The sequence below is a fragment of the Aythya ferina genome (assembly GCF_964211825.1).
Source record: "Aythya ferina genome assembly, chromosome: 1".
NCBI classification, from domain to species: Eukaryota; Metazoa; Chordata; class Aves; order Anseriformes; family Anatidae; genus Aythya; species Aythya ferina.
In genome coordinates, this window is record NC_140296.1 from 96,724,548 (window position 1) to 96,748,853 (window position 24,306).

Sequence of the window (24,306 nt, forward strand, 5' to 3'; positions counted from 1 at the left end):
TAATTTATTGATGCTGTGAGATGGCTATGTAAAAATGCATTAACCTCTGGAAGACTGCAATCTAAGTAACTACGTTTTTAAGGTAAGTACATTATTAATTTCAAAACGACAGAGCATCTCACTCCGACAGAACAGTTAGTTATACAGTTCTGAATTTTAATAGATGATTTTGAGAAAAAATCTTATAAACCACACCAAAATAACACAACAGTCCTTCTATCCATATCAGTACCAGCTTTCTTAATAAGAACTGAATACCAAGACCCTGAAGCAGGTATATAAAGAATAAAGCACAAAACACTTCAGATGTATCAACAAATATTTTTTTTCTACGCAGATAGATATTATCTATACATTATATCATTATTGTAATGGACAGAGAAGATTTTTTCCCATATTAAATAATGATTTTATGTATTAACCAACGTCATTTTTTCAATTATGTCTTTCTCTGTCCATTTGCAGTTTTAAGTCACAGAAGACAAAAAAATACTTAATGAACGTTACAATAAGCACAACTTGTCAGATGAAGCTCAGTGGATTAATATGGAAAAGTATGTTTTTGCCTCTGTAAAAATGACTTGATGTTAAGAACTACGACAGCCTTCTTAAACAAGAACGTATTTGCCAAATGCGTTTTCATTTACCTGATTTGCACTGCAGTTCTGTATCAAGGGCTCCAGAGAGCACTTCCTCTATTTTCTGCACTATCTGATCATTCTGACGACTCCCAGCACCAGCAACAGTGTCATCTGAAGGGTTGGCTTGCTCAGCTGGGACTGTGTCACCATTGGGCTGGCCTTCTACCTTTCCACTAACCAAAAAAAATATCAACATAATACAAGCAATTTTGAGCCTTTTTGGACTTTTAATTCATGCGCGCTTATTACACTCAGCCTTTCAAAGTAACATTTTAGCCTCCTGAAGAAGCCACGCTGTCAGCGGAACACCGACTTTTCGGTTAACTTTCGCTTCATTGCGACAGAACACCTCGTGCCAACTGAATACAAGGCAGCAAAAAAATACGACCACCGTATTGGTTGTATATCAAACGACCCAGCCCCCGGGGGGTTTAGGTATGAAGTGGAAAAGGGCTCCTCAACTCCCCACACAACCTCCTCAAGCAGATTTTTGTTTGCTTGGTGAGATAAGGCTGAAGAAAAGTAAAAAATAAAATAAAATAAAATAAAAAATATATATATAAAAAAAAATAGGTGAAGTTAAACGCAAGGAGAGAAGCGTTACGGGCCAGATGGGTGCTCGCCCTTTCCCCTCCTGCCCCCTGAAGGCGAGGCCAACGCTGGGAAGCCGTAAAGCCAAACCGGGTGCGCGTTCACCGGGGGACAACGCGCGCTCCCGCCTCCCCCCCCCCCGCCATGTTGAGGCGAAAACGGGCCCCGGGCCTCCCCCCTCCGGGCCTGAGGCGGCGCTAGGCCCGTGCCGCCCGGTGAGTGTCTCGTTACCCGCCGTGCTGCTGCTGCTGCTCCTCCTGCATCTCGCGGAACTTGTTAACCACGAAGGAGCGAAAGATCTGCTCGATGTTGGTCGCCATGACAGCCCTCCCCCCCCCTCACCCCCTCCCTCCTCCTCCTTCCTGCCCAGCCGCGAGGGCTCCTCCGCGCTCCCAGCAGCCACCGCGGCACAGGCCCGCGAGCCGCCCCGCGCGGCGGACGCCGCCTCCCCATTGGCTACCCGCTCCCCCCCCCCCCCCCCCGACGCCGTGACGCAGCGCGCGCCGCTCTAGCGCTGCGCAACCATCGAGCCGCGGCCCCGGCCGCCTTCCGGGAAGGGGGGGGGGGGAGGTGCGGGGGGGGCCGTCTCGTGTCTCGGCGGCGCCCGCCGCCCCCTCCCCCCCGCCGCCATGTTGTGTGCTCCTCCCCCCCCCCCCCCTTCACGGCGCCCTCCCGCGCCACCGGGACCCCCCCTCCCGCCAGCGGGAGCACGCGCTGGGCCCCCCCCATCCCCTCCCGCAACCGCCGTAACGGCCCCAACCGCCAAACGCCAACCGCCCTGAAGGAGCGGGCAGCGCCTTCCCGCCCCCCCCCTCACCCCCCTGCCTCCCCCCTCGCGTCGCGATGGCGGCCGAGCCGGGGGGCTGTGGGTGAGGGGGGGCGGCACTCACCTCGCCGGCGGCCCGAGCGGCTGCGGCTGCGGCTGCGGCGGGGCCATGGTGGGCTGAGGCGTGCGGCCGTGCGCGCCGCCGGGCTGCGGGCCCGCGGGGGTGGGCGGGAGCGATGCCATTGGTCTCCATGGAGCGGGGCCAAGCCCCTGCGCCGCCGCCGCCGCCGCCGGTGCCGCCGCCCCGTGGGTAGAGCGCAAGGCGGCAGCGCCGAGCTGAGGGCGGGGATGAGGGGGGCGTGGGGCGGGAGGGAGGGGACGGGGGGGGTGGGGGGGAGCTGGCCTCGCTGCGCCTCACGCCGGCTCCGCGGAGGGGGAGTTGGAACAAAGGAGGAGCGGGGAAGGCAGAAGGGAGAAGGGGTGCCTGAGGCGCTGCCCGCACCGCCCTGCCGCCAGGGGGTTGGCTGCGGCGCTTCCCAGGCCGGCCGCCCTGCCCGCTGCCCCCCGAGCTGCTCTCCGCTATGTGCGCAGCCGAATCGCCCCGTGTAACGCAGCCGGCCCAAAACGCTCCCGGGTCCGCAAGCGCTGAAGGCTCCCAACTCCAAAAGGCCGCCTCTCCCCACATGGGCTTTCTTCCGCTGTCGTGAAGTAGTAACTTAGGGGCTTGATAACAGGGTCTTTGCTTACCTGGAATGAAATGAAATAAGATAAAATAAATATAAAATAAAATAAAGTAAATACAAAAAAATAAATACAAAATAATTACAAAACAAAATACAAAAAATAAATACAAAACAAAATAAAATACCTCAAAACCCATGTGCAACTGTCAAATTGTCCCTACAATCTTTACCTGCGACATCAACTTCAACGTGGTTCAATAGCCACTTACAAGCCCCTCTAATAGCTCCACTGTTTCTTACAGCGTGCTGCTCAGAGGTGGTCGGCCCTAGTCTCAACTTTGTTCAAGTAGCGTTTTTGATCTTTGCATCGGTTTGCTTACTTTTATAACAGTTGATTTATTATAATACGAAGCAGTTGTATTGAAGAGGTGCTTTTCCAAATAACAGCACCTTTCACGCCGTGCCAACGTTTATATATTTTAGATACTACTTTAAAATATGGTATTTTAAATATCTGGTATTAATATTTCTGGTATTTAATGAGGTTAACAGTGAAAATATTTCACTTTAGTTTTAGATTCCCGTCATGTGAATGGTCCTGTCCAGACCAGGCATTATTTTAGCCCAACTCAAGCAGAGATGTTCTACATAGGAATAGTGCTGTTAGCGTTGTTATCTTGCCATAACAACACAGTTTTAAATGTTTTCAGCACAATGTAACTCTAACTTGCTCCTTCCAAGCAATGCTGCCTGGTGTAACTTAGGCTATATTAGCTGCTTCTGACAGAAAAGCAGGGATCACAGGCAGGGATCACACCTCTCATGTGGGCTCAGAGGAATCCACACCATGAAGCTGCTCTCAGGAAAGGGACCCTTCTAAACTCAGTTAATTCATTCAAAGAAGCTTAACTACACTGAAAACCCTACCAGTGTAGGCCTCCATCCCTACAGGAAAACCACGAAGAAAGGTACAAAAAAGCCAGGGAACGTTTTTATTGCATGTATCTTTATTGCATGTACCTTTCACTCTGGCTCTCTAAAATTTAACACAAAGTACTAACTGCAAAAGCCATTATTGGCAGAAATGAGGATCCACAGCTCCATGGGAGTTACTATTCCTGCTCTCCCTTCCAAGATGTTTGTTCAAAAATAAATAAATAAATAATCAATCTTAGTTATACACCTTTATTCAATTAGGTGCCAAGTCATCTTCAGATGAATTAAGTGAACTATTTTACTTTGATCTTGTCAAGACCAGAGTGATGGCTTGTGACACATTTGTTGTTCAATCTGAGAACATGTTATTATGGGCACTGCTCATTTTAGAGTACTTATTCATGCAACCGTTCCTTTAAAAAAAAAAAAATAAGGGCAAAGGTGCACTTAAATATGCAAACAATATTTATTAAACGAGTATTTCATAAGCTAATTTAAAGGAACAGTGAGGATTTCACGCAAATTCTTGGGGAAAGGGGAGGAACAAACATAAGGATCAAATTTGGTTTTGTTACAGGCAGTATTGTTGCACAATTTTTAATGCTAAATTGAACTAAATGTTGCCCAATGATCTTTGGTTTCATGAAGCAGCAACTTTAACAAAATAGACTGAAGGGTTGCTCGTATCCAGTACTTGAAGTTATAAGAGCACGTTCCAGCTCAGAGGATATAAAAGCAAAATCAATCTTCGCGAAGTATCATTCAGCTAACTTACTAAACTATCTCCTGGGCACTCTGGTGCCACGCTATTTTCTAAATAAAACCCTAAGCACAATAATTGTTTAGAGGCACGGTTTTTCAGCTGGATCTATCGCCTGCCCGGCCCAGCTCAGCACATCCCCCGGGCAGCAACCCACTCAAGCCAAAAGTGGCAGCAAAGCCACAGCAACCCCACGATGAAGGTACTCCTAGATCGGAACAATTTACACGTAAAACCCCATTCCTGGGGCTCCAAGCCACAGCTTTTACTTGCCTTCCTCTCAGCAACCCCCCCGCCCCGGGCCACCCCACCCCCCCCCCGCCATTTCGTGCGGCGCCTTGGGTACTGAAGTTTGGGGCGGAGCGGCGGAGGATGCCTTCCTCTTTCCTACAATATCCCTGAAGGAATGCCAAATGTAAGTTTTTCCTCTTTCTGCAGAAGGCCGTCCTCTGGGGGTCACGCGTGTCGCTTGCTCCCAGTGCCGCCGCCGGCGGTGTTGGCCCCCCCGCAGCCCGGCTGAGGGGGGGTGGCGGAGAGCTGCGCGCTGCCCACGCGGTGAAATGGCGGAGCCCGGCTCCCTCCATCAACCACCAGCGGCCGCGTTGTAGCCCGGGCTTTTTTATTTATTTATTTATTTATTTACTTAAGCTGCGTAAATTCACTTCCTAAATTGGGAATTCACCTGCCTAAATTCACTTCTAGGGTGCTCGAGCTGTAACGTTTCTAAACGTGCTGCGATTTTAAGTGTTTTAAGGGCGCACGTGGCTGCTGTTCGTAGGTTTTTCCCGGCTCTGTTTGGCTTTGCGAAAGTGGCGAAATATTTGCTTTGAAGTAAATAATAAACTTCAAGCTTCTCTTGTTTTGGACTTTGGATGGCTTTGATTCTTTCTCTGCTGTTTGCAGAGCTGGGAGCTCACCAACTTTAATATTGGCTTTTAATTTTTTTTGTAATATCTTTAGTGGAAACTTGGCATTAACGCTCATGTTGGTCTGTTCTCCCACGTGCCTGGTGACGTCGTGCCAGGGGAGGTTTAGGTTGGATATTAGGAAGAATTTCTTTACCGAAAGGGTTGTGAGGCATTGGAATGGGCTGCCCAGGGAAGTGGTGGAGTCACCATCCCTGGAAGTCTTTAAAAGACGTTTAGACGTAGAGCTTAGGGATATGGTTTAGTAGAGGACTTGTTAGTGTTAGGTCAGAGGTTGGACTCAGTGATCTTGGAGGTCTCTTCCAACCTAGATGATTCTGACTTATTCTACTGTTTGTAAGTGAAATAGTAACACACAATGCATACTCTTTATTTCCAGGGTTCCTTCTGGCTATTAGCCAATGGATGCTGAAAGACATCGAGCACTCACAGCTCTTTGAATAGTCTGAATTGCCAGAAGTTAGTACTTGGGCTGGGGAATAACACTGTAAGCTTTTTCTTTTTAACAGTGAGATTTATGGTGATCTTTTGCCTAAAAAACACGGAATCCAGCTGTGCGGAGGATAACACCTATCTCTCACAGTCCCAGTGTGGGCCATGGAAGATCTGAGGCTTATTCTTGGTTCTCATGTGGGCAATAAGCATGGTCCTCTAGTTTCTGCAGGACTGAGAAACATAGATAACGATGACTTGTTTGTTTGTTTGTTTTTGTAAAGCTATCAGTTGCACTGCACAATGTTCCCAAGCGAGAGCCAGAAGTTAGTTGTAAATGAAAAACCACGAGCAAAAGAAACTTGTTTAAACTCAAAGCTATAATTAAAAATCAATTGCCAGCTGATTCTAGAGGCCTCTGAACTCTATAAGTAGCACTTTATGGTATTGAAACCTGAGGAAATTAAAAATTACAGATCTATGGCAGCATCACTTTAGTTGAATAAGAGCCTCAGGCCACCCTAATCTAAGCTTGCAGCTCCACCATCATGTTTTGGCCATTCTGCCAGTTTAGGCACCATGCCAATATGTTTCTGTACCTTGCATTGCATCAGCAGAACTGCCTGCATGCTCGGCATGATGAATTTACTAAAGAAACATATCTATAGAAAAAAATAATTAAAAAAAAAACCATGGTTCGTCTTCCAACCCTGGTCTGATTCCCCAGTCTGACTCCCCTTGTGACTTGTAAGCAGGCTAGTGTAAGAAGTGGGAACGAGCAGTTAGGTGAGAAGATAAATTGTGGAGTAGTGTTTGCAACCAAACGTGTTTTGGTTTCTTGAACAATCAAGGTGGTCTGAGAGTGCTGTTCCAGGACAGCTGGGCTGATTACCAGTCTGCTGCAACAAAAAGGAGCTCTTTTCATCTGCTTCTGCTGCTCTGTGGTGATCACTTCATCTCTCAATGAGTTAGTTTAGCTGACTAAACTGGTATAAAATTATTTCCTTTTTGTTATTATTACTTTATCGAGTTGGTTACCGTTGTAGTGTTAGTTTTCCATCATTATTTACTGGCTTCGTGATCCAACTGACTGCACACATTTGGCACTGGAGTGGGAGAGGGAACGAGAGGCTGGAGGTGGAGAAGAGAGTTGGACCAATGGCAGGCTGTACCAGCAAAGACCAGCGTAAGCCAGTTGTGAAACACCAGTGAGTGAACCTGTAGCCTGCACATTTCAAACTCTGTTTTCTTGTCCAAGCTTGAACATGGTCCAGAAGTTGGCAAAGGTTCTCTGAGATGGCCGACTGGGAGCTCTCATTGTGTGCACTGAGATCTTTGTGCACTCATGGCATTCACCTCATGTGTATCAAGATCTTTGTGCATTTGTGATGTGCAGTGTACTCTACTTTCTTATTAACAAAAGGCTTAGGCTGATGGTTAATGTTAGTTCAGAAAGCAGGAAAGCCATGTTTAGCCTGAGAGGATTTAGGACCATGCTACCTGGCTGCTGGCCAGTTCAGGAACGGAGTAAAGGATGGCAGGTTCATGGGGCGCAGTACAGCAGCAGCCCAGCTGTTGAAGCTGGGAGGAGGAACACCTAGGTTTTGGTTTATGCTCAAGGATATTCTTTCAATATTTTATCCTGTTATCATTCTATGAAAAAAAAATGCATAAATTGTCCTGACTGCTAGGGCTGGAACCTAATACTGAACTCAGCAGAGCGGCAGCTGAAGTGCAGAACCTTTCAATTTTGTGTTATTCCTGTGTCCCATGGGTCTTTATTTCTTCTTGTTCTCTTGCCTAGCTTCAAGAGAAAGAGTGAACTTTCTCCTTTAGCACAAAGCTAAGTGGTAAGAGTTTTTTTCCAAGGCACTGGGAGGTGTGGGTTTGAGCCTGCTTAGTGATGCTAGGCTTGGATTCTCTGTATTTCCAGTAAGTGCCATCACTGCCAGGCCATGTTATAGCCAAAGCTCTAGGAAGGGTAGGAGTTAAGATGCTCCGAGCTTGGACCATATATTTAGTATAAAGAAAAGGTTTCCACAATCCCAGTGTAGCAAAGCTAAGGTATTGCAGCTTTTAAATAGGCAGTGGCTAAGGTTAAATGGTAGTCATGCAGTGATGCAATAGATTGCTGTTGCCTAAAAGGTGAGTCTTGCATTTATCCTGTCCTGCCTAGGCATGTTGTCCCATCCCTTCGTTTTTAGCGCCTCTGGTACTTGGCTGATTGCGCTGTTAGTCAGTTCAGCCAGCAAAAATCTGTTTCGTTGTTTTGTTGCTCAGGTTAGTTTTGTGAAAGAACAGTTAATGGACTATGCTCAGGTGAGCATCAGCAGCAGTACAAGGAAAAGGAAAGCACATCTGGGTTCAAGACATCCCTTCCAGTGACAATGAGGTATCCTTATGGGTCCAGCTGTCTCATGAAATGCCACCCTCCGTGTTGGCTCTAGCCTAGCATTGCTCTGCATGCCAACCTTAATCTGGTGTTCTGTGATTTGCAGGTTTCCAAATACAAAGCCTGAGGCAAAGCTCCTGAGCCCATATTCATTTCACATACTTAAGTGACTTATTTTTCTTCCTGAGAGTCTTTTGTATCCAGACACCCTGAATCATTTCTCTAACAGTTACCTAATTATTACTGATTCAGAAAAACAATCCCATTGATTTCAGAGTAATCATGCATGTGAGTATTAATGCATGTGTAAACTTCTGCAGCAGTGTAAACCCCCTGGAGCAGCAGATACGTTTTTGTGAAGTGCTGGCACACTTTGGATGCTGCATGGTGCAAAATTTTAGATACACCTAAATGTTAATATTGTTACTTCATCCTCAGTTCCTATTTTGTTGGAACTAGGACTTTAAAAAGTATCTTTTAAGATTACATTTTTTTCTGACACCTTTCTTTTTCCACAAGTTTTCAAGATTTCGCTTATTTGTTTACCACAGCAAAACGCTCTATACCCAGCTCTATCAGCCAAGGCACGGAGAAACCCAGCAGCGTTGGAGCTTAATTTACAGACACTGTCTGAAGCAGTAACCTGCCCCCAGTAATGCCCTTTAATTAATGTTTGTGCTATGTTGCATCCATGTTATTTTAGCTACACCTTTTCACTGCTTACAATTAGTTAGGGGTGAGGCAATGAGGCAATGATGGCTTATTCCAGACTCCACCTAGCTGAGATAAATATTTAGGTAACTTGCACCATGCACTTATGACGTGAAATTGAAACCTGGGCAGTAATAGCTTAAGGAGTTGATGTTTTCTTACACTTACAGAGTTATCTTCGTAAGCTTTCCATTAACACAGCCAGGGAGCTCCGTTTAACCCCCAAGGCTGCACACCGGATCTGTTCCAGGCTCATGCCCCTTCCCCATTAACTGCTCCTGAATTTGTAGCCTCGTTTCACTTCTGCCTGTATCTGAAAGCTCACTGTGCCTTTTGAAGGAGCCAAGTCGGAGAAAGCTGTCAGACATTGTTTTTGCCTTGCTCACTTTGTTTTCTCTGCTCCACAGGCCCTGACCTAGTGGAGGAGTTGCCCAGCTTCTTAATGAGCCTCAGCTTTGTGGAGGATAAAGGTCTCTAGGCTGATGCTCTTCCCTGCTGACTAGCTGCTGGCAACCTCAGGGATAGGCTCTGGAAATCAACTTGTCTTCACTGTATCCTCCTGGCCTCTCCTGTTGGGTACATGGAGTGATTAGCTTGCTTCTGCTTTCCTGTCTTATTTAGCCTAAGGACTTGGTAATGGACCTTTAACTGAAATACCATCTGTCTTTATTTTAAGACTTCTTTTATAGACAAACATATCTTCCTTCTTTACAAAAGCAGACAATGGTTGCTTAAGGTAATTATGTACCACTTTTTGGAATCTTTTCGGCTTCTGCCTCTTTATGAGAGGATTTAAGGATTTCACATACTTCCTCCATAAAAATTGTGTGGTAATCCTCACAGAAGAAATCAACTGCTTTGTGAGTGGCCTTTGGTTGTTTGACAATAAATAGTTGACTCCTGGATTAGTGCCAAAATTAAAAAGAAATGTCGCCTCTTGCAATTTTCATTTCGAATGCAAGATACTGCTGGGTGGCAGAGGGTCTACACCGCATCTTTTTAGTCAGTGTGAAAAAGAAAGGCTGTCACCACTACATTTGAGCCTTATAAGCTGGAATTGCCACCAGAAGAAGTTCTTGTCAAGCTACATCCCTAAATACAAGTTGCTGTGATGATGTTTAAGGGATGCACAAACTAGTTGAGTTTCTGAAATCAAAACAAATGGTTAAACCACTTTTTTTCTCCCATTTTGTTATAAAATGGTTAAAATTTATTTGAACATATGATACAGGGCTTGTTCTATTTAACTGTTCCCATATAACGTTTTATGCCATACATTATTCATTTTGTTAACTGAACATGATACTTCTTGGGGAAAAAATGATTTGCCAAAATGATGAGTTACTTTAGCTGGTAACAGCGTTACGGGGTCTTGAAGCCTATCGTTCAACTATTTCTACACAGTAAGTTTGATGGAGCACGAATGTGCATCTTGCACTGTATTTTTCAATACTGTTGACATGCATGGGACTATGCTAAGCATCTGTTTTTTTAAATGATCAGTGCATGTTTTGATCTAATTATTGAAAATTTTTCAACTGCAAGAAATAATTTGGGTGAGACAGAATTTATTGCGCCTGTTTAGGAGTGAAAGGATGGGCTGCTTCTGCTCTGCAAACTTTTTGCTCCTCATCTCTCGGCCGTTTGTGTGTGAGTTTCTGTTCTCCCCCCAGCTGACATGGCTGAACTTTCCTGTTCATTGGCTACCTGCACAATGTCGTCAGTGGGGCGGTAGTGTTGGGACGGGGGCACTACATTTTAAAACCAAAGGTTGCTTTTCTCCTTTCTCTTTGCACATCTGAACCCTCGAGCATTACTTTCCTCAAACCAACAGCACATAGGATAGAGTAAGTATGATCTCTGTTCCAGTTTGGATCTCTGCATTCACTTCTGATATACTTGTCAAAAAAATGCAGTAATATGTATTTTTCAATTTATTATTGATAAAACTTGCCTTAATATTATTATTTAATGATGACTGTCTGTGGAAACGTGCTTGCTGGATTTAGTTAAGTGTAGGATATACCTATCTGCTACATGGTAAATGTTTACTCTTTTACAGAGCACTCTTTTGACCTAGGTTACTGTCTTTATCTAACACGTCCCTTCACTGTAGCCAGCCCCGTACTCATTTTTTTTCCCTTGGGTTGTAATATCATACAGGTTTACCATACCTTCACACCCCAAATGTGTAGCATAGCTGATATTTTTACCCCAGTGTATTTTTCTTATTGTAAGGGATCCATGAGGTGTATAATTAAAATGCCCCTACAGCTTTGCAGTCTGTGTATCTTGTCAAACATGCTTCAACAGAAAGCTATTGATCTCTTCCCACCTGAACCTACAATTAAGTTTTAACTCCAGTATGTTTAGTTCATAGCGAACAACTCAGCATCCATCATCTGTCTCTTGTCCTTCTCTTTGTGTTTCTTTTTTCTTTATTTTGCCTAAAAGTATCATTCTCTGAACAAATCATGCCTTTGTTAACGGTTTAAAATACATTATCAAGGGGTTACCATCTAAAATGCGTGGGGGCTCTCCTTCTCTGAAGTAGGTTACGGAGGACTTGGATTTACAAACCAGGCTCCGTGTATGCCTTGCATGGTGCCCTCCAAGCAGAAGCATCTCCTGCAGAGTCCAGGCTCCCAGGACAGCTGGCTTTCTCTGGGGTCCCCAGAGCCATCTGGGCAGCTCTTGGGCAGGGGCCAGCAGCTTTATCCGAGTAGCAGCTGGCATCGGGGAGAGGCACATGCCCTGCCTTATCAGTTGGCTGAAAACCTGCTGTCTGTCGTGCCTCTGGTATGGCCGCTTTTCCCTTAGAAATCTGGTTTGGGTGGGTTTTATCCCCCCTGGCACTTAGGATGTATTCTGTGCTGGGATCCCTGCACACACTGGCAAGCGCTGGTCAAGGACCGGCTGCTCGACTGAAGAGGCCCAAGCAGCGACCAGGGGTTGTGCTACGTGTGCAGGGAGGCCGGGCACTGCATTTAGCTAAAACTCTTATCTCGGCTGTGTCCCTGCCCCCGATGACTGCGAGGTGATTTGCACAGACCTCTTTGCTGGCCATGCCAAGTCCTTGAAACAAATCATGCCCATTTCCACACAAAACTGCTTTTGTGTATCCTCGTCGCTTAAAATGCATGAAACTGCTCTAATATTTTCTTATTGAAAGCAATGAATGCTCCACTTGGGCACAGGACAGCTGCCCATCTATAGCTTTGCTCGCCCTCTGCTTCACTGAATAGCTTCACGAGGGACTGCATATCTTCTGTGAATAAAACTCACCTTAAACAGCGCACCTGCGTACGCAATTTATGTGTAGTTGGACTAATGTCACTAATGGACTAAAGCTTATTCTTTGGATAGCTCAGGAGGTTAGCCTTTGCCTGTCCAGGACCTCCAAAGAAAGATGTATGTACTTATTTTGTCTCTTTATTTACCATTTTCTGAATTCCAATGTTCTTCTCCAGAGTAAGTGAAGTCTTCTGTTCTGTAAAATTGTCGAGATGGCAATTTTCAGGTGACTTACACCCGTAAGTATGTAGAAAATACACACAGAAATAAGCACATCTTAAAAAGCAAAGGCCAACATTCAGCGCTCCTCAAAGACAGAATTGTAATGTCCACGTCAATGCGCTATATGGAAGCTGTGTTTGCACATGCACGTGATGACATCAGGAGGGTGAAACAGAGCATTCATTTCATTTTGGAGCAATTTGTCCTCAAACTATTGAAAAATCTAGGCTTTGCCTTGTAAAACCCTGACCAGCCTAAGGCTCCTTCAGTCCCAAGGGAATGTGCATTAAGACTCTGCTTCCCCGTTCTGTTACAAGTTGCTTTCCCTATCTCATTGCTCTTAACCTTAACTTCTAACAAAGTATTTAGACATTTTTTCTGATATTGCTACCCAAAAGTCTCAAGTTGTCCCATTCAGCTCCCTAACGTTGCCAACAGCATTAAAACAATTAGTTCATCAGAGGGACTTTGCAGGCTTGGATTTGCCAGGAACGTGTGTAAGTTACAAATCACAGCCTGGTGGGTCATAAAGGTTTTTCTGTATCACAGGCTTCAGTACAGCTCAGAACAGTTGCCAGTCTGATCAAAGGAAAAACAGGATTGCCCTGTGGGTTGCTTCAGTGTTTGACATTTATTTTCTATCACACCTTATTAAGTCAGTTATCCATTTCCACGCACTTTTTTTTTTTTTCTTTAAACCAACAAAACCGTCATAGAAACATCATTGCCTGAAACAAAGTGGCATTCACCTCTGCTGAGAGCTGCCTTCCACCCTGCAGTTAAATCTGTGAAGCTCTCGCTTTCCTAACCTGGCTCTACTAATTCTGTGTTGCTTGTGTTCTGGTTTTGTGCAGGCTCATGGCTGATCGGGTGCTTGTCATCGGCAGTGGAGGGAGAGAGCATGCGCTGGCCTGGAAGCTGGCCCAGTCCCCACATGTAAAACAAGTGTTTGTTGCTCCAGGAAACGCAGGAACAGCTGACAATGGAAAAATTTCCAATTCAGGTAAAAAGAAAAATTACCAGGTTAAAATACGATAGCTGAACAAATAAATTGTTCCATTAATTGATCTAAAATCTGTTGGAGTGAAAGGCTTATAATAATTATTATTATTATTTGAAGCTTTGGGTGCATGTGAAATCATACAGACGCAGTTAAGAAAAAAATATCTGAGCAAAGCCTTGTGCAACTACCACTCATTGAATTTTATCTCAGGTTTGTTAGTTAATTCATTGGACTTGGGTGGTAGAGAATACGGCTGAAACTCCTGCAAGTTCTTGCTTCTTGCCTAGCAGGAATGGGTAATGTTTTATCTTGGTATGCAGTGCAGTTCAGCAGCTGTTTCAGCTGTGAACAGCTGTGCTTGCAGCAAATGCTGGCACTTCTAGGAGAGTGGCAGAGCAGACTGCTTTGGGTAGGAACCACTGTTTCATTCTCAGAAGTCCCATGGAAGCCGTACGATGCCTACAACCTTTCATAAGAAAACTTTCTCACCTAAAACAGTCAACCATAGAAAAACGTTCATTCCTTTGTCTTACTGATTTAAAGAAGTTAGGATTATTTTTGAACACTTCTGTTAGTACTGACTGCCTGTTTCAAGCTTCTCACCTAAATGTGGTGAGCTCTGACAGATTGGCTCTAACTGAAACTGTTCATATTAATTAGTTTTCAAAACCCAGCTTAAGGTTTTTCAGATTGAGCATCCAAAAGTACATGCTGTGTTTAAACTGCACTGTTCTAAGGTGTTTGCCTGGAGGCACACAGTGAATCAGTACAAAAGCAGGGGTAATAACTCCGAAATGTCTGTCTTGTGTCCATTATATGCCAGATCCTGAAGTACTTCAAGCAACCAACTTAACTTTCTACTTGGTATGTGATAACATACAGAACTAAAATTAACATATTATACGTGTGAGCAAGAATTATATGCCTCCATTTTCTGCATTTATATGTATGAGTAAAATCTTTTTTTGTTACGATTTCATGTGGAAACACGAATCCCGTCATTTTCTTGTACAGCAGATAATTACCAGACTTAATTCTGTTGGAATGCTTAATTACAGGAAGTTTAAATAACTTTGTTCATAATTTCTTTGAATATGCACAGTATCATAGGCAGCTTTTTTGTCCTGTTTGATCTCGGGGAGAGAGCCCAAGAAAGAGCATGACAGGAAAGTCATGTTCTTATATTTCCTTCTCATCCCAGAAGGTCAAACAGAAATCTTTATACTCATAATAAATTGAGTCAGTGCCAGCCTTTATGGCCTGCAGAATGTTAATTTCAATATTCTTTTTTTTCAAATGATGTCTTTTTAAGAACTGCTGTGCTTTCCTCTCACCTTGTTATTGCATAAAATGCACTGCACCCTCAACAATATAAAATATTTGAGCATGTGTTCAAACCACCTCCTTTTAGTGCTTAAGCCACCTCCACGAAAGCAACCACATGTACTCAATCTCTTTTTTTCCAGACAGTGGCCTCACATGTGCTTTAGGAGAGAAATCCTCAGCCAGCTGGGAGGCAGAAAAAATCTAGAATTTGTGTTACAAAAACAGGTTGACTGTTTTTATTTATTTTGCAATTAAAAGGAAATAATTTGTTTTATCTACTCAGGCATTTGAGTCCTAGCACTGGGGCCTAGATTTTTACTGGGTGGAGAAAATGGAAAACAGATTTTCAGAAGTATGTAAGCCCTATTATGTTGTCTAAGCCTGGGCAGCAATGCCTGTGAAACTGTTACCATTGTTTCTGGTTTTTTTGTGTCATCAAGATTTGGCTCTGAAAGTTCATCCTCCCCTATGGTTCATGAGATTTCCTTTAATCAGCATTGAAGTTCTGGTTCTCAGATGATTTCTGAAACATGTAAAGGTGAACTTAAAACTATAAATAAACTTTAATTATTAAAAACTTGCTCCTGTCGAAGCTACAAAAGTTTTCATGGTTAATTTCAGTCAGTAATCCTTTCTGACATTATAGATTATATTTAGCCACTCAACCTAAATCTGTTATATATTTGATTTATATTTAATTAGCAGGACAAATTTAGTGCCAGAAGAGTATAGAATAGCTCGCTGAATCCTGAGGTACACATATGCATGTCTGCAAATGGACTTGAGCATCCTGACACCCCCTTCTACTGCACATTAGGTCTCCACCTAACAAATATTCTTAACTTTAAGCCCTGGCTTTGCAAATGTTGGTCCGAGTTCCTTCTGTTTGGTTTGAAATGCATGTCTAGCTGTCATTTTGAGAAGTAAAACAGTGCTACAAAGCTGTTCTGTTTCAGTCTACACCATGAGGAAAATGGCGTTTGGGGTTAGAGTTAAAATTACATGCTAACAATGTGACTTACTCCGTTCTGTTTGTTACAAGGACATTTCCACATAATGTATATCTTGTGCTGTGTTCACTGCACATATCTCTAGTAGATAAGGCCTGAGGCTTGTCAATTTTGAATGAAAATCACAGTTATCTTATTGGCTCTTCCCTTTCCCTGCTCCATTTCACGTGATTTGATGTCACAGGGAACAGGGATTGTCCCTCTGCAGTTGCCCACCAGAACTCCCATTGTCTTCCTCTGGGATCTGCTGTTCTTGAACTGCTTTCACAACAGCCTCATGAGACTGAAAGACAATATTGACCTTTATGTTAATCAACACTTTAAAGCCAAGTGTGCTATGCTTTTGGTCTTGCTCTCTTGTGAGCTAGAAGTCAGTTGGCAGAAATTGCACACAGATATCAAAGGCCTTTGCTTTTTCTTACTTAGGCTGGTGTAACAAAGTAAATGAACTGTTGAATGGTTATCAGGAAAGTAATTTTTATCAATCTGTTCAATCTGTTTCACCCAAACAGGATAAATCTGTAATCAAAATGCAAGTTTCAGATACTGCTTTTATGCCTTCTCCTCTGGAAATGGGGAATTTACTCGTGCAGGGTGGCAGAAGCTAAGTAGGTACCAACACAAAATTGTGTGGATGTGTCTAACAGAAGATGCTTTATCACTGCCTCTGCCTTCTCTGTCCGCTTCGCTGGAAACTAACTGGACGGGGACATAGCTCCTCTCACGCGTGCCAATATGGTCACTAGCATGACTTCACAAGCAAAACTGAGCAAAGTATTCCAGCTCCAAGGAAGATGTGCACTTTATTCTGTTTGTAGATTTGTACTCTGACGTGTTAGACTCCTCCCCATGAAGGCAGCCAGTCCATGCTGGGCTCTGCTTGCAGCATGTTCGCTCTCCGAGTTCACATTCCAGTCCCCTGCAGACCTTGGCTTTATTTATTCTTGATAAAAGCAGTGGAATTGCATTGCCTTTGCGTAAATCTTTTATCATGAGACTTGACATTACTGTCTTTCTTGTGAGCTTTTTCTTTTGTTTACACAGTCTTTGACACTGCAAGTATCATCACATTCTGTGCTTCTTTACAGAAACATAACTGTCCTAGAAACCTTACCCTTAAATCCTTACCCATAATTACAGTACCTTCCCATACTAAGTTCAGCTTAATGTAAGAAAAAGCACTCAGATTTCGTTTTGTTTCAGTAAGGTCACGGTTTAGTGTGACAGGTTTTAGCTGGCACTACAGAAAGACAGAAAAAGAACGCATTTGCAATGCTACCACCAGTGACTTGTTTCTGTCCCCTACGCCATCCTGGCATGAACATGTGCAAAGCTTCGTGGTCAGTCTAATCCAGGAAGAGACTGGCTGAACTATAGATAGATTGAGTTTTTTTTCTGGTGAGTTGTTTTTAACTTGGTTGTTTAGTGATGCTTCTTTTTCTGGTAAACAGGATGTTTTTGAGATGAGAATGGTTTACTGTATGATGGTGTAGGGGATCCTGAAACTTTTTCTCACCTTCATGAGCAACGTTATGTTTACAGTGCATGTCAAACTACAGCCTTTGCTTGGGGTCTTGGCGTTGTATTTTGTTACAGGGTGCATTCATATTTTTTGAAGATATATGCACCTGTAAGTCAGTTTATTTATATACTTGTGCATGCCTCTGTTCCGTATTTACATTGACTTCCCATTTAGTGTTTAATGTGATAAACAAGTGCCAAGAGTAACAAATGAAGTCTTACCACCCTTTGGTATCTTTGACAGCTGTTTCAATCAGCAATCATGCTGCACTTGCCCAGTTCTGCAGAGATCAGGAGATCAGGCTGGTTGTGGTTGGTCCAGAGGTTCCTCTTGCTGCTGGTAAGAGAAAGAAAACTAAAAATCATAGCTTTCTTATTTTAGAAAGAAAAGTAAATTTTAGTCCCCATCTTTTTCCTACCACTCAACAGTGTGGACACTCAACTGAGTGTCTTCAGTAAAAACACAAACAGATTCCCTGTAGCAGTTTCCTTGAAATTCAGGGCTGTGCCATGACAAAAATGAAGTTCAAAGAGTATTTTGTGAACAGTGTAATAGTTAAAATATCATTCACAGTTCTATTTCTTTCTAAGTTCTTGGATTTAATAAAAGAGGTATGAAAGTGTTTCTATAAAAGAATGTTGTCTAAGGATTTTGTTTTCCTATGGAATTTGCTTTTTTTTGGAAATAATAATAATTTGGGACTAGGTTTAAAAAAAAAAAAAACCTTTCTAAACGTGTTGATAATTTGTTTTATGTTTTTACATGATCAAGAATTATCTGCATAAAAGTCTAATGTTAACTATTTGGCCAAAAGCTGTAATAAAACAAGGGAGGCTTATCATATCCTACCAAGTGCAAAGATCTCAGCCCCAAATATTGCAGGGTTACTTGCTCCTGGTTAGAGTGAAAAATACATCTAGTGCCAATCTGGTAAAATAGGCATGGCTTATCACTCCTATGTATTTGTTCCAACAAATTAGTAACTGGGACTGCATGACTACAAATCATCTGGTGATTTGAAAAAAAAATAATATGTGTTGTTATTTTCAGGAATCGTTGATGACTTGACAGCAGCTCAAGTGAGATGTTTTGGTCCAACAGCAAAGGCAGCTCAGCTGGAGTCCAGTAAGAGCTTTGCCAAAGCCTTCTTGGACCGTCATGAGATCCCAACCGCAAGATGGAAGTCTTTTACTGATCCAAAAGCAGCATGTAGCTTCATTAACAGGTAAAGCTACCTTCATAATTGATTTTTTGTGTTTTTTTTTTAAAGCCATATACAGTGTGCTAGATATCCTAAACAATCAAATGATTACTAATGTGTCAATATTCTTAGCTGTAGTACAATATCCATAATGGTTTTAAAGGATAATCTGACATGACACTATCATTCTGTGGTAATAATTTAATGGCTCCTTATTTATTACTCTTTTAATGAAAACTAAGTTCAGTGTTCAGTTTACAGGAAAATGTGGTAGAAGTTTTTATTTTTTTTCAGATTGTCTGTTATGGAAACCCACCTTACAGTCTGATGGTCGTAGCATGGTCAGTCTTCTTTGTTCTTTTCTCCACAAGTATGGATTCTGCACTGGGAGCTTACTCAGCAAATAATGATGTAATTATCAGAATACTATCCAGTTTACCCAACATTGATACAATATTAAATTATTAGAAGAACAGCAGCCTTTTGGGTACACTAGTGAAATTCAACGGTGTGAAAAAAAAGAGGAAGCAGAAAGCTTCAGCGGACGTAGCATATCAAGAGAAGTCTAGATTTTATGTGTGTGTTACTCAATAACATAAAACTGTTGCCAGGAAAACTGATGAGTATTTTGATTTTTCGACTACTGGCATGTTCAGAATATTTACAAAATATGGTTGGAATATAGAGTGTTTACTTTTGGATCTCTCTTCTCTATCTTTAAAGTGCGAACTTCCCAGCTTTAGTTGTAAAAGCTAGTGGCCTGGCAGCTGGCAAAGGAGTAATTGTAGCTTCAAACAAGGAAGAAGCCTGCAAAGCTGTTAATGAAATCATGCAGGTGAGTGGAAATGTCATGCACTGATTAGAAGAGTTCTTACACAAAATGAGTTGTTAACCATGTCAAAGTGTCAGAAAAGCTCTTTTTTATTTCTATATAATAGGAATTTGCCTAACAGAAGTCAAATATTTTAACCATTATTTGGACAGCTTTGAAGCTGTATCATATTATTGCTTGAGGCAGAGCACTCTTTCTCAGCATAGTTTATGTAGACTAAAACAAAATCCTTCCTACTGAAGACCTGCACTTATTTCAGCATGGTTTTCATTTTTTTTTGTTTGCTTCTTTTGAGCCTCTGCTATAATGAAACAGGTACTGCAGTGCTCTAATATTAACACTGTGATTAAGCTGTATGTTGACAGGCAACATCAGCTTTAGGATTCCAGTCACACGGCACTTAAATGTGTAGTAAAATTCCAGTGGAATTATTTCAAATTAAGCATATATTTAGGTAGGATAGTCAACAAGTATATTAGGACCATCAAAATCTGAAGAGAACCAAGATGAAGCAGTTCGATCTGAACGGTTAGGAACATAGAGCTGGAAAATTAGTTACACAGGTCAGGTCCTCAACTGGTGCCTGCAGCACAGCCTCTTACAATACAGCAATGCTGTGCTGATTTGTAGGAGATGTTATATGTCACACGTGTTGTATTTCAAGGGTCCGAAAATGGTCTACACTCATAATTTGTTGTGCATGTATGGTTATTGGACAAATCATAACATGTGGTCACCTCATTCTGTCTTGAGCAAAAAAAAAAAAACCACAAAACTTTATCATGTGTTAAAGAGTCTTAAAGACATATAAAATTTTCTTGTCAGTGTGCTGTTGTGGTTCTTAATTTAGTAAACATACAGTCAGTTCAAACTTTGCACTGGAATGTGAAAATATTGCCCCCGCCCCACACTTCAGTGCATTCTATGTAATTTCACTATCTTATAAAGTAAAAGGTCAGATTACAGAGTTGATGGTCATTGCTATAAGCCCTCAGTATCACGGGTGCAAACCTCAGCAGGTAGAGCACAAGGAATTACTCAGAAAGCCTAAGTATCACCTGCAATTTTTAAACATTCAAGATAGAATTTGCATTTGTTAAAAGATAATAAAAAGGAGGAACAATTATATTATTGTTGCTACTGACTTATCCAGGATGGAGAATGTATCTTTCCTGATGTATTTGCTTTTCTTGTTGCATTTTAACTATTATAAAATGACTGAAACACAGAACTGAAGAGATTCTCTTTTTAATATAGGATAAGGCTTTTGGCACAGCTGGGGAAACGGTTGTTGTTGAAGAACTTCTTGAAGGAGAAGAAGTTTCTGTAAGTGTGTTTCTCACTATAACCTTTAGATTATACTTTTTTCAAGTTATTTAGGAAACAACATGTAAGTACCGATAGGAGGGATGCATAAGATTTTATTACTTAAATTAGAAGCAGTTACCTGTTCATAAATGTAGTTTTATTAATTAAAGGCAGATGTGTTAAGAACCAAACTTCCTGCAGTCTGTTAAAATAATTCATATTATAAATAAAAATAGCTCAGGCAGTAATCAGTTGTTCCCCCATGGGGAAAAAATAAAAACATAAAAATTTTGAAAGTAACTGAGCATGCACATCTGTGTTATGATTTCCCTGGCATCAAAGACAGCATAAGATCTCCTCCTTATTCCTACCACTTCACTACTATTTGTTGTTGATTCAGTTATACCAGTTACCTGTTCATGGAGCTATAAACTAACAACCTTTTTTTAAAGAGATCAACAACAACTTGCATATTTTCTGTGGTCTGGTTTATAGTCCAGTCCCATTTGAATCAATACAAGTAACAGGGTGGTGAAGCGTAGAGCAGGAGAAGGAAGAATGGTTGGGAGTAAGGGAGAATGGAGACTTTCAGCTCCACTAATAAAGGGGATATATTGAACTATATCATGAGGGATCAGTGACCTCCTTTGGAGCACAGGAAGAAGCAACTCAAGACAGGTGCAGGCAGGATACTCTTTAAGCAGTTTCATTGCCAGAGACACTGCAATGTGGAAGTGCACCCGGGGACAAAGGACCTGGAAACAAGGCTGTTGAATGTTTTGACAACGCTGATTTACTTTGCAGATGTAGAGAGAACATTTCCTTCATGATGCAGCTCCTTCATTAAAAAATAAAATAAAATAAATCTGATTTAATTAGCAGAGTGTAAAGGAGAATTAGAGCCTAGGTTTTGAGGTGGCATGGGAACTTGACACTGGCATCGCCCGAAGTAGAACAGCCAAGTACCAGCTCAGGTTCCCGAGTCCCGGAGCTGCAATTGACTTGTACTGGATATTGTGAACATTCATCTTGGAGGTGGTGGTATTTATAAAGCAAGCGATCATCTCTAACTGTTTCTAGTCATTGCATAATCAGGTTTCCCATCCGATATGAAAAAATTAGACTTGCAAATTTTGGTCATCCTTATTCCTTCTTGGTTGGCTTGACCTCATTAGCAGATAAGGGGGTAAGGGTTTATCCAGATCTCCATTCTCTGGTGAAAAATGTGTGGTCCTTAGAATACCTGCAGATTTACAGTAATATAATACAATAACAAAAGCATGCAATTTAAAGTTTTGTTTTGTTTTACTTTTTTCCTGAGTTGACTGATAGCAATAAAGTACTATTTGCCTTGCCCGTCAAAATAATTCACATTCCACAAATGACCATAGCTTTTTATATATTCACAGTCTGACATTTTAAGGTTTTGAAGAGAAATCCTGGGTTGTCTTTTAATTAGCATTATAAAATGTTAAATATAAAAGTTGGACTAGATGATCTTAGAGGTTAGACTGGACTAGATTATCTTAAAGGTCTTTTCCAACCTGAATGATTCTGTTTTTATGAGTACTGCTATCAGTAATCCAAACAGTGAGCATCAATTATAAAAGATGTTAGCAGATATGTTATTATGAAGATACTGAGCCTAAATAGTGTGGTATGTAAGTAATTTACAAATAATGTAAAAGCAAATGGAGTTTTGTCAATTAGGAAAAGGAATTTTTGAAAGGGATGTAATATTTTCTTTCCAGAGCAGGGAAAAGGAGAGGGAGGGAGGAAGTAACTTCACTGTGAGTTTTTTTTTTTTTTTTCAGCCTTTTCAGTATTTTTAGTACTCTTAAATATCCATTTTTGTAACACTAAAAATAAAACAGATTTGCACTTTTTTTGCACTTTAGGAAATTGTAATCATATACTTGTGTTTTAATTATTTTCCTTGTTTTCTAGTGCTTATGTTTCACAGATGGCGTCACAATTGCTCCCATGCCCCCAGCCCAGGACCACAAGAGATTAATGGATGGAGATGAAGGCCCTAACACTGGGGGAATGGGAGCTTATTCTCCAGCACCTCAGGTAAAAAATGTGAAAACATCTTGTTGTAACCATAGTACAGCTCTAATACTGAAAATATCTGTGAATTTTCAATTCTGTCATGACTAACAGGATGTGGAGAGAGTGGGATCTTGTGGATGGAAAGTGTTGCCTAAAACGAACGTAGACAGTTAAAGCCTGTAACTTGATAAATTTGTTCCTCTAAAGAGAAGGATATTTCTACTGAATCACTTCTAATTATGAAGATGGAAGTTTTGTTATTTTTGTAACCTTGTTTGTTGTTTGTTTGTTTTTTTTAAGTTGGGATCAATAATCTTGAAGGCCTTTTCCAACCTAAATAATTTTATGATTCTAAGTGTAACAGAATAAACATCATTAGAACTGCATGTTTAACCACATTTTTATTTTGCTCTGGGCTAAGCTAATGATGAATCTTTGCTGTAGCTCAAGTTAGTTTTGTTTCTGTTCTGCAAACTGTCTATTTGTAAAAGGATTTAATTTGCTTTCTGTTCACCTATGTCATGGCCATTCCTTTTTCTTTTTTATTAAAGAAAAATCCTCTGTTCCTCTGTAAAGCTACTAATTTTGTTTTATTGAACAAAATGCAATCAGTGACCCCAGTATTTTCCAACAGTGATTTGTCTTCGGGAGCCCCTATCTGAATGCCAGTACGTCTGTGCAAATGGTTTGTTCTAGTGAAGCCAGTGGGACTAATTAATTGCACATGCAGATCTAGATCTAGAGCCACATGTCTGAAGAAATGTAACCTGTTGTATTAATGCTGTAGTATTTATTCTGTGGAGAAAGGAAAAAAGTAGTAGCTTTCCCTTGTTTGAAGCATGTGTTGGAATGTGCAGCAGCCCATTGAAGTGTTCTGCTTGACTCTCCAAAATGCTAGCCATAACAGTAGGAAAATCATGCATTCCCTTTTTACAAAGACTGTTTTCTAATCCTGTTTTATTAGATTTCTAAAGATACGCTGCTGAAAATAAGAGATACCATTCTTCAGAAAACTGTTGATGGCATGAGGAAAGAAGGTGTCCCCTATTTTGGTATGCATAAAAGTTTGTTTGTTTTTTTTTAATTTTAAAGAGAAAGTTTTGTTTTGTCCTCTTTATGGGCCTAACTCACACTGTAGGTGAGGGAAGATAGCTTTGATTTATTTGAAAACTGTTTGGCATTAGTGGCTTGATTTAAAGTCCATTGAAAACAATTGATATCTTTTCATTAATGGTTGGTAATTGTCAAATGAGAAAGAGCAGAAAGAACAACAGTTGAAAAGAAGTGTTAACATTCTAGCTTTAAATGAACACTGAATGTGTTTTCCTGTTTAGCACTGCCATGAGTAGATTAAAAACAAATGACCTATGCAGTTGCTCAGATAGAGTTTTGTATATTTTTATTCTAGGTGTGCTTTATGCTGGGTTAATGCTTACCAAAGATGGACCTAAAGTTCTAGAGTTTAACTGCAGATTCGGTGACCCCGAATGTCAGGTGAGCGTCGGTAAATGACAATGTATCAGTAGGGGAGAGTATTCTGATGCCATCTACCATTATTCTTAACTAACTTTCAGATGAATAATCTGCCAGTTGCTCTGAGACTTAAAATATTTGGTTTGTTTATTCAAGACAGAAAGTCTGTTATGAGCTTGTTCTATTCCAGATTTCAACACATCATATATACTCAAATGTGGGTGT

General features: G+C 41.6%; 2 protein-coding genes across 3 annotated transcripts in view; one reads left to right on the forward strand and one right to left on the reverse strand.

Annotated features, from left to right (window-relative positions):
* SON (SON DNA and RNA binding protein) overlaps positions 1–1,568 on the reverse strand; it is a 36,760-nt gene extending 35,192 nt beyond the window's left edge. The window contains exons 1-2 of the mRNA XM_084495756.1: positions 1,464–1,568; positions 648–814 (exon numbers count right to left, since the gene is read on the reverse strand). Of these exons, the coding sequence (XP_084351882.1) occupies positions 648–814; positions 1,464–1,552 (256 nt within the window). The 5' untranslated portion in view covers positions 1,553–1,568. The remainder of the gene's footprint in view (positions 1–647; positions 815–1,463) is intronic.
* A 3,090-nt stretch (positions 1,569–4,658) lies between these two features.
* Positions 4,659–24,306, forward strand: part of GART (phosphoribosylglycinamide formyltransferase, phosphoribosylglycinamide synthetase, phosphoribosylaminoimidazole synthetase) — a 38,119-nt gene continuing 18,471 nt past the window's right edge. Inside the window, exons 1-9 of one of the 2 annotated variants that reach the window (XM_084495821.1) lie at positions 4,659–4,792; positions 13,209–13,357; positions 17,459–17,554; positions 18,266–18,440; positions 19,140–19,251; positions 20,506–20,574; positions 22,504–22,629; positions 23,573–23,660; positions 24,017–24,102. In XM_084495821.1, the coding sequence (XP_084351947.1) occupies positions 4,791–4,792; positions 13,209–13,357; positions 17,459–17,554; positions 18,266–18,440; positions 19,140–19,251; positions 20,506–20,574; positions 22,504–22,629; positions 23,573–23,660; positions 24,017–24,102 (903 nt within the window). In that variant the 5' untranslated portion in view covers positions 4,659–4,790. Of the gene's footprint in view, positions 4,793–10,557; positions 10,686–13,208; positions 13,358–17,458; positions 17,555–18,265; positions 18,441–19,139; positions 19,252–20,505; positions 20,575–22,503; positions 22,630–23,572; positions 23,661–24,016; positions 24,103–24,306 lie in introns of those variants that run through there. The other variant, XM_084495822.1, reaches the window with a different exon arrangement.